The sequence below is a fragment of the Micropterus salmoides genome, unplaced genomic scaffold (genome assembly GCF_014851395.1).
Source record: "Micropterus salmoides isolate LMB-PRFRI ecotype aquatic unplaced genomic scaffold, ASM1485139v1 Ms_hic_scaffold_22, whole genome shotgun sequence".
NCBI classification, from domain to species: Eukaryota; Metazoa; Chordata; class Actinopteri; order Centrarchiformes; family Centrarchidae; genus Micropterus; species Micropterus salmoides.
Window position 1 is genome coordinate 21,003,732 of NW_024041373.1, and position 10,614 is coordinate 21,014,345.

At 39.8% G+C, this 10,614-nt stretch overlaps 1 protein-coding gene across 1 annotated transcript; it reads left to right on the forward strand.

Annotated features, from left to right (window-relative positions):
- The first annotated feature begins 770 nt into the window (after positions 1–770).
- Positions 771–9,237, forward strand: si:ch73-52p7.1 (uncharacterized protein LOC100321084 homolog). Its single transcript, XM_038736897.1, has 2 exons — positions 771–893; positions 6,888–9,237. Exon 2 carries the CDS (start codon positions 6,969–6,971, stop codon positions 7,782–7,784), a length of 816 nt encoding a protein of 271 aa, XP_038592825.1. The 5' UTR covers positions 771–893; positions 6,888–6,968; the 3' UTR covers positions 7,785–9,237.
- Positions 9,238–10,614: the final 1,377 nt, after the last annotated feature.

Below are 10,614 nucleotides of genomic sequence, written 5' to 3' on the forward strand. Positions count from 1 at the left end.
TTAACGAATCGACACGTGATTGATTAGGCTATATATTAAAACACGTTTATTTTGAGCTGAGATATGTTGAAAGATTTTCTCGCAATTCGTTTTGTCTTCTTACAAATACGAGGGGATATATTTCCCTCCCTGACTCCCTCTATCCTTTAGATAGCCTGCAACATATGAAAGTAAGACTAACTTAATTGGCAATGTCTGCATAGTAAAAAATAAAACAAAAAAACTCATCAATAACAACAACAACGTAGTATCATACGAAACATTGTTTTTATCAATTGTTGATAACTAGCCCATACTCTAATAAAGTCAAAAACTTGGTTGCGATGAAAGTCCTACTGTAGTTTTAGTCAGTTTTACAGTATTTTTGCGTCAGTCATTGGGGTTCATGTCCAAATGAAGATGTGTCCGATTGCACCTGAATGTAGCAAAAGTTGGCTGGTGTTTATACTACGGTACCGGGAAATTACCCTTTTCCCCTAGGGCATTTCTTGTCAGGAAATACGTCATTCTTCATCAGATTATTTAACTAATGTGTTAAATTTACTGATAGATTATTAAAAATGACAGAACATGTTTTCTTTAAACAAAAATGTACTTTGTGCTGTGTTGTGAGCATGAGCATATCTGTATGGGATTTCTGTTAACAAACTGCATGCCACTGTATGGTTATTAAAAAATAGACCATCTGTGGGATCGTCTTTGGTTCGGGTCTGTTCTGATTAGAACAAACATGTTAAACCTGAACCTGAATTCAGTTTTCACTTAATGTGAGTTGCAGCTTCCTCTGTGGGATACTTCCCCCATCTTGACGTCAGCTGGATGTGTGATTTTTCCCCAGAATCCCAGCCTCAAACTGACGCATTCACATACCAGCTCCTCAGCAGCAACTTGAGGTAAGTTACACCCATAAATCTGGGAAAACTTATCTGTGTTTCAGAGTACTTGCATTGATGAACATTTAGAGTACAAAATGTATGTTTGTGTTCTGCAGTTTCTAAAAGGAAAGCCAAGCCTGCTGTATATCCTCATATTACATTACATAGCTTATGCATCCCTGTGTCTGTGTTATGTAATAGTAATGTTCTCACACTTCTGCTCTGTTGGGAAACTGTAAAATGTGTCAAGGAGAAACACTATAACTGTTTAAGATGCTGGGTGGACACTGATCCTTTGTCACTGTAGGATGTGAACTTCAGATTTTACTGAGAAGAAATGAGACATAGGGTAAATGTTCTACTTTCATTGAGTTTTAAAAGGGTCAGTTTCACCCCTGACACACAAAAAGGATTCGACAGCCTGATATTTGAGGTTTGAGTCACCTCAGGTCCAAGTCAGTGATTCACAAAGCTAAAGCCAGATATGTGGTCACTCAGGCATTTTTATAGTGGGCGGAAAGTCTTTATAGCCAGGAAGAAATGTATTTTCCTGTCCTCTGTGACTAATTTTGTTCTTTTTTGTGTGTTTTTACTGGGAACAGTTTTCTTCATGTTTTACCTCAGCAACTACTGGAAGTATGGGAAGGCCATGACAAAAGTAATTTGTTTGGTGGTTTAAAAGTTGGACATTTGGTGATAAATGCTCATTTGCTTTCTTGCCGAGATGATGAGAAGAACAATGCTACTTTCACGTCTCTCTGTAAAGGAAGCAGCCTGCTAGCTTAGCTTTGCATGAAGATTAGAAACAGGAAAAAACAAAGTTACGGTTTTAATGGCATCGTGTGCCAGACTATTTTTTGGCCAAGGATTACAGGTTATTAGTGCGCTTCAGAGGTGCTGGTAGGGTGATTTGTTACCTTTGGACAGAGCAGGGCTAGCCGTTTCCTCTCAGCTTCAGGTTTTTGTGCTAAGCTAAGCTAATCTCCTCCTGGGAAGCTTACCTTACAGACCAGAGATCAACATCTTTTCTCATCTGACTCTCAGAATCTGTTTTATGATGTGACAATATGTTTAAGGCTTTGTTAGGTTCAGACACAAAAACGACAAAGTTTAGTCAAGGATTATGTTTGGGTTAAAATGACCTTTGTTGTCATGGTTAGAGTAACAAACATGAGCATGAACATGAATAAAAACACAACGTGGACTCTCAGCCTTTGCTTCCATCATAATTTCTACAACTAAAAACTAAAACTACATGTCACATTATCACATGCCATCTCCAATTCAATGTTGTGTCCTAACTAGTAGGTTAGCTGTTGCAAAAATACTGAGAGCAATATGTTGGAAAGTGAGGAACCAAAGAAACATTTACTTGCATTAGACAATATTTAATTTCAGTTATTAAGGAGACACTCCTCCAAAAATGTATCTTTTGAGAATCAAAGAATTTCTGTCTTTTTGTCTGAACAGTAGCTTTATAAAGTTTGTGACTTGCTGCTATGCAGAGGATGGACCAGGAGCCATGGCAAAGAAACACGTTAGTTGTGTTTAAAAAAAGAGTCTACAGAAACATCTCAAACTTCTCCTGCAGCATAATCCACTTCTCTGCAGGTATTGAGAAAATATATTATTGAAGGCAGTTGAGACAGGCGATAGTCTATATTCTAGTTAATGTCAACAAACCCCATGAAAAGACCAACACAACACAGCGTAACTTACGGCTGTCTGTGGCACTTGGCCCATGCCTATTCATACCTACTGAAGACATACATCTTTAAAAGTGAGTCACAATTATATAGGCTTTATATTTTTTATCACAAGTATGCACAGTTGATTTTAGCAAACATTACCAAAACCATACCAAAAAGTGCTTTGTTTTTAGCTGCGGATTTGGTGCACTATAGTATTTTAGGCAGCAGGGTGGTGTACTATGTGGCACTGACTCACAATAAACTAGTGTTCATCGTATTAAAGAAACATGTGATGGTATATATAAAATAAGTGGAAACTCCTGCACTGCAGCCCAGCAATGTCCAAACCCACAAGACTGTGTTTTAAATTCTAGTGGAGATCCTGAAGTTTGTACTGCAGGCTGAAGTTTAAGCACAAGCCATCTACAGTGTTTACATTTTGTGGAATGGTGCAGCCATGAACTTCATGGCATCTTAAACATCACAGCGCTTCAATGAAAAACTGAAACAAACTGAAACAGAATGCATATGATACTGTCAGACAATGTGGAATAAGAGGCAAAATAAAAGAGGGGAAACTAGATGGTAAACATACTGTAGATGATCTACAGTATGTTGAACTCACTTGTGTCACACAAGGCCAAAGGAAGAATGTAGCGGTCAACTTTGTCCTGGCTTCAAAATAAGGCAGAAAGTTCCTTGGACTGATATTACTGCCAAACCAGAAAATGTACCCAGACCTTTGCAAAAGCCAAGATTTCAAAACAATGTTTTCCCTGGAATCTCAAAGCGATCACCACAGTTATAATTTTCTAGACGTGTGTGTGTGTGTGTGTGTGTGTGTGTGAGAGAGAGAGACAAAGTACTGATATAAACCAGCTGTCAGTATGTTCACTTCCCCTCACTTCACGTCTTGGTAAGAAAATACTGATGAGAAACACACAGGGAAGCAACCTCAAAGCATTTTACTCCAATAGCAAGAATCCCCTGTGTGAAAGTTGACCTGAACTGAATAAGAGCTGAGTTTATTTACATGTGTGGTGTCCGAACAATAATGCTGCGATGATGTGTTGAGAAGAAATCCGCTTGACACTGTTCTTGATCATAAAAGTTTATCCATATAAGAGTAAAGTTCTATATGATAAGTGTAGACATCTTGTTGGACACCAGATAAGGGTCTGAGCCTCCACGTAACCACTGACCTCTGCTCTCCCCTTAAAGGTCACTAATCCTCTATCCAGCTGCTAGAGTGTTATTTTAAACTGTAATGGTCAAATGCACATATGTTATACACCACACATGACTCATGACAGTGACAATCACACAATCATTCGGTTCCCTTACTTTAGTAAAAGTATTAACACCACACTGGGAAAATACTCCCCTACAAGTAAAAGTCCTGCATTCAAAAGCTTATACTTAAGTAAAGGTATGCGAGTATTATCAGCAAAATGCATATAAATGTTATAAAAAGTAAAAGTACACATTCTGCTGAAAAATGCAGTGTTTTGTTATTTATTATATATGATGCTTTAGGTTGAATATTGCTGCCGTATTAATGTGTACGTTGCGTTTTACTGCTGTAGATGTTTAAGGTTGCACAAATATATTTTTTTTACTAATTTAACTGCTTTATATACTATTGGGTAGTTTACAGCAATGCATCTTATTCTGTAAGATCATTATATGTTTGTAGTGTCACTTTGTGAACTATATAAGGAAAAAAAACTGTTTTCAGCTATGTTTTCAAATAGATTATTTACCTTAAGAAGTAGAAGTCCATAAATTAAATCCGTCCTCTATCCAATTCAAAATTTTGACATACTTGTGATACAAAGTTGTCATAGAGCATCTTTGGTAAAGCGTACAATATTTGCCTTTGTGCATAAAGTAGCATAAAATGGAAATTTTCAAGGACAGTATCTCTAAACTGTACTTCATTACACTACTTATGTAATTAGTTACTTTATTCCCCTGGCATTGAACATATCATGCTGATGATGTATATTGTATCAGCTACAGTTTAAGTGTATCCAAGAGTGACAAAGGCTCAAACATCAACACAGAGACAAGAAAAAAGAAAACATTTATCCTTCACACAGAGAGCCTGATTAAGTTCCAGTCAGGCACCAGAGAGCTTTGCATCACAACAGGCAGTCTGAACTAATGATGACAAATTCTGTCTGTCTGTACAACAGGCTCCATGTCAGTGTCCCTTATAGAGCCGGAAGATTTGTCTGATTTAAAACCAGGCCTTTTGTGATCTTGCCATGGACAAATGTCAAATTGTTAAGAAACTGCCAAGAAAAAGCCACTGAAAACAGTAAACAGCAGTCTCTGTCTGTCAGTGCTCAAACAGGATTGGAACTGGGCTGTAACTGCAAAAAATAAAGAGAGTCATTTTACAAAACATGCTCCACACTAACATCTTATTTTAGCATTTATCAATCCAGCCAAATATGAAGTGGATTTTTGTAGCCTCTTTGCAGCTGTGGCTCAAATAATGAAACAATACAGTTATTCATCTGAGTGTCCTATCCATTTTATTTTTTCTGTCATTCTTAATCTCTGTATGATCCTTCTCATGTTAATTAAATCAAAAGAGTATTCCTCCGATTTAGCATCTGCACTGACTAACAATTAATAATTTTTTTTTAAAAGAAGGAAAAGAAAGAGATTTCGTCTTTTATTCCACATATTCATCTTCCTTGTCTCAACCTGGTTGCCTACATTACCCACAATGCAACTCAGCCACCGACAGTTCAGCCTGGGATCCGGGTGTGCTTCTTTCTGAAGCCACACCTCCAGATTTTTTTCATTTTCAAACTGGTAGTCTTCTGCCCCAACCAACACTGCCTCATTCATCAGTCCTCACACAGCTCTAAAGTTAAACAACTTTTTGTCACACAGTGCCTCTAAACAGACAGATTGCACAGCACAAACACAACGTACTGCAGCCAACCTAACAGACATCTAACACAGGCCCAGGCTGCTTTGTGCTGATCACACACCCTATCAGTGTGTAACTGGCAGAGGACTGAGAGATATTTACATTTCCCACGCCTGTACTCTCACCACCAACCAGGAAATCACAAACCACACAGGACCAGTTTACTCTGCCAGTTGTTCTGTGAATTGAATCCCTTATGTGGAGGCGTTTACTTCAATGTCTGCTGTCAGATTAAAGTCCTTAAAATATAACATGTAAATAAAGTCACCTTTTTTCACAGACAGAGGCAGATCTTTACTTGCGTCCTTCCTTCTTTCTTACCTCCTTATTTTCTCACCTTCTTAGTTACTTCTTTCCTTCCTTACATCTTTCCTTAATTTCTTCCTTAAACCATTCCTTGTTTACACACTACTTTCCTTCCTTCCTTATTTATTTCCTTTCATCCTTACTTCCTTACCTCCTTAATTTCTTCCTACCATCCTCCCTTATCTTCCTACTTACTTCCTTATGGTTACTTCCTTATTTCCCTCCTTACTTCCTTGCTTCCTGAAAAATTCCACTGATTGACTGATAATAAAAACTGCCTTCAATTATTTTGTTTGATCACATAGAATGTTTGGTTATATTGGTTATAGAAATCTAAATAATCATGTTTTGTGCACAAAAAGGGTGGAAATGAATTAGCAAATTTAGATGTATTGACAATTTTTAATAATCTACTGATCTATGTGACCTTCTGGATTCAGAGTGACTCAAAGTGCTGTGTGGTGTTAAACTCGTGGAATGACAGGGCAGAATGTCACATTGTTCAGAGCTCAGTGATACCGTGTAAATGTGTTAAGATAATACATGACACTGAGACAGGATAAAGAGACACTGCTGGAGACATCTCTCACTCACTCCGAGAGTTCATGCGGTCTGATGTATACGAGCTGCTGTGAGTCACTCTATAGATGCTGAATAAACTTATAGAGAGACAAGGCATTGGTTGTTCATTTGAACAGAATTGCCACCACACTTCCATATCTGCCTTACTTACTTCCTTAATGCCATGCCCTTGGCAGATTCAACAAAATACCTGTTAAAAACATTTGACAATAGCCTACAGTCTGATTAAGGTTCCATATATATAAATTTAACACCCTGGATTCTGCATAATTAGCTTTATATACTTGAAACATTTTTTTACATTGTGGCATTACTACTTGTGCTGAGGTAAAGGGTCTGAGTACTGCTTTTGCAAACAGGCCAAACATAAAATGTGATTTAAAAAAAACTTATTCGGCATCTCTTTGATCATGGCAGTAGTGGGTGTGTGTTTTTGTGTGCTTTACTTTTTTCATTTAATGTATATTTTTTTCTTTTCTATAGGCTCTCTATAGAAACCCCGCCTACACAGATCCACGCATGAACACAAATCACTATGCTACCTGAGACTGTCCTCCAGCTGTGATGCCTGCCTTCAGCCCTCCAGCCCCTCTCCTCTCTATGCTGCTGTGTGTGTCTGTGGCTCTGCAGCCCTCTGACCTGCGCCTGGCTTATGTGACCCATAACAGCTTTTTCTACTACTCCTGCAGCCAAAACCCGCAGCCCTGCAGCGTCTCTTCACTTGCAGACTGCAAATGCAAGGACATCCAGCTTTCCACGCTGCACCGCCCCCAGTCGCACTCCTCCCCCATTTTCCGGATGAGACGTTTAACTGTTTGGTTCACGTCGCCATTAAACACGGCACGTCTGCTCAACAACTCAGAGGTGAGGCACCTCACCCTGATCCACTGTGGCCCCGGAGGGATCAGAGGGACACCTTTTTCTTCCCTGGAGGGACATTTCGCTGTGCAGCACCTGGAGAGGCTGACAGTGGTAAACCTGTCGCAGAGTTCAGATCACCACCATCCAAATGCAAACAGGGCCAAGAACACAGACTCAAACGCTGACCCAGACAGAGATAACGGTGCTCACTTTGACACAAATAGATGCAACAGGGATAGAGACACAAACGTGGACGTGATTCTGGACATGAAGACAGATCCCTTTGCTTTGTCCTCACCCCAAATCCAAGACATCTTCCTGGGCAGGGAGCTTGGAGCAGCCTACCACGAACAGGCTAGACTGGGAATCATCCACAGTTCCGCACTGGAGTGGGGAGCGGAGGTCAAAGCCTACACAGTCCAGACTCACATAGACAATGATGGCGTGCTGCCCTTCCCTGACCTCCACCTGCCAAAATTACCAGAGACATCTGTCATATATGTCAGCTTTGTGTACTGACACCAAGTTACTTTGATACAGGAGGGAGGACCAGAAGGAAGATGATACAGTATTCATGACCTACAAACAATCACTTTTGCACCACAGGGATCCTAAATTTTGGATGAAATGTAATACTTTTTAGTAATACTTTTTTTTGTTGCAGGCCTGCGCATCACATTTACATTTTTGGTTTAAGAATATTCCTTTTATCCTCTTAAATTGGGAGATAAAGTGGTCGTTACTTTACAGATTATGTTACACTTAAAGAAAGGCTCTTAAGTAAGGAAGACAAAACAAATCTGTAATTAAAGCCACTGAGTTAAGTGTTACTTCTGAAACTTTTCTAAGAGTGAACACAAAGAAGCACTGACACAATGAAACCGCAGAGCAAACCACTGCAAAACATCCCGGTATTTTTTTTTTTATGCAAAACTGCAGTAATTTTCTAAAAGTCGACTAAGGGAAACGGTCCAGCTTTGAATAGAAACTAACAAGAAAACTGAATGTGTTCAGGAGATTTTCCATTTGTTTTAAGTAAAAGCACATTTTGGCACACACGCACGCAAAACAATATTTTATTTCCTTGTCCAGTAGCTTTAATCATCATCATTTTACCAAGTGGCTGAAAACTTCGCACAGCTGTTTATCAGCATGTTAGAACAAAATAAGGCAACTAATGAGAGACCCTCTGAGGGGCCAGAGGAACCTGCCAATCCTGTCCAGCTGAAGTGGAACAATCCCAGACTGCTTCTAACAGTCAAGAATTTGAATGACAGTTTAGTTTGGTTTTAAACATGTTGGGATTCATTTAACTTTAACACTGTGTTTGATGCCTCACATTTCTCCTTATGCTAAGAGACAGAAGGTTTTACTTGTAAGCTGAAATGTCAACAGTAGAGGGAGGACAAGCTAATTTGGACTTTTGTTGCAGCATGAACTCCTCCCCGTTCTGCTTTGACATTTCTACAGCTGACCCTGACCTATGACCTCCGATCCCCATGTAAAAGCTAGCAGAGACTTCCCCCTCTGGGATCAAGAAATTATAGAGTTATTAGTGGTTGCATCAGTGATTGAAGTGGTATTCCAAAGATATGTGTCTGGCATGTTTGCTTCAATAATTAAACCACAAGATGGCAGCAGATACATTTAAGTCAGACAGCAAAGAAGCCAGAAGCAAACCGAAGTGTTGAGGAAGGACTGAGCTGACTGACATCATGAGGGAAAAAAGGCTGTTTTTATTTAAGTTATTTACAACTGTTGAAGAATCCATTAAACCTTAAATTTAACAAATGTGCCATGGCACATCTCAGCACTTTAAAAGCTTGTGGGGAATGTTATTTGTTTGGGTAGAGGTACATTGTTGAGAGTTGAAAAACTATGACCTAATATTTATTTGTTTAAAAAATAAAAATGAAACGGACAGCTTGTATTTGTTTACAACAAAAACAAGAAATAAATAATTTACTTATCACTCATGGCTTGTGAATATTTGTTCCTGTACTTGATTTGTCCAAATTCAAAAAGTCAAAAGTCAGTTACATAAAATCTGGATAAAAAAGAATCATGGCAAAAATATCCTTTCCTGGCCATATGTGTACATGATAACACAGAGGCATATCTAATAAACTACAGCTTATTATAGATTAAATGTTTGCAAAATGAGGTTTTAAGACTTTGCATAGCCTATAGCTGGGGGTAAACCCACCTAAAGTCACCTTTTCTATTACACTTAACTGGTCACGGTGCGGTACATCTGCATTTGTCAGGTTAAACCCTCACGTGTCTGTGGTTACATTTGTCAATTAAATAACGATTGCAGTCCTAAAGACGCTGCATGCGAGCATACATGAGTGCACGTGCACGTTGTATGTGCGTGTGTGTATGTTGCGGGTGTGTGCTGACACCTGCTATAGAGAGCTGCTTATTTGCATGATAAACGTGCAGCCCATCTTGTTAAGCGCTCCGTGAATGCAAACTGATGTCGCCTGTTGATCCTGCACCTGAGAGGTCAGTACCCACCCAAACACATACCGGGGGCAATTACCGGAGAAATCCCCGGCTGTGGTGGTGAAGGCAGCCGGTCTGCTCGCAGAGAGCCGGGCCGCTCTCCTTATGGAAATCGAGCCCATCGGCGTGAACCGTGGCCTCCACTTGGGATAATCTGAAGACAAACTACCGCCAGTAAAACAAATCAATTACATGTTCAGTCTGATCCTCATGATGTAGGCTACAGACCGATCTGAATGCACACTGTAAATATTTATGTCAGTCTAAAAAGGCAGACAGGCCGAGACTAAATCGGATTGATTTTAGGTGGGCTCTCCCTCCTCCTCCGCACCCCTCCAAGTGTGAGTCTTTAACCACGCTGCCGCCGTCTCCTCACCGGCAGTTTAGCAGTAAAACATTTTTATAATCAGACGTTATTGTTCGCCGCCTCCTTGTGGGAGATGCGCCTATGTTCATTTTTTAAAAGGGCAAATCAGACATAATTCAGTTTATAAACTGCAGCGAGCAGGGGAGAAATGCCTGGATGAATATTCATTAGAGCCGCCCGAACTGCCACGCTCGGTGATTCATTGGGCATATGTAAATATCACTCACTTTAATTGCCCCTAAACTGACTCAACATAATGTTGTCATTAGCAAATTATTACTTATTTGTGATACTAATGGTACGGTATGGCGCGCAGTGCTGAGGCTCCACATATATGATTGCAATTACAGCTCTTTTTATTCACAGGAGGACGGCTGAATCTGATGGATCGGTTGTGTGTGTGTGTGTGTGTGTGTGTGTGTGTGTGTGTGTGTGTGTGTGTGTGCGCGCGCGCGCGCGGGTAGGGTGCCAACA

Excerpts from the sequence above, each read along its gene's own strand:
- si:ch73-52p7.1 (XM_038736897.1), top strand. The coding sequence starts at position 6,969 with ATGCCTGCCTTCAGCCCTCCAGCCCCTCTCCTCTCTATGCTGCTGTGT.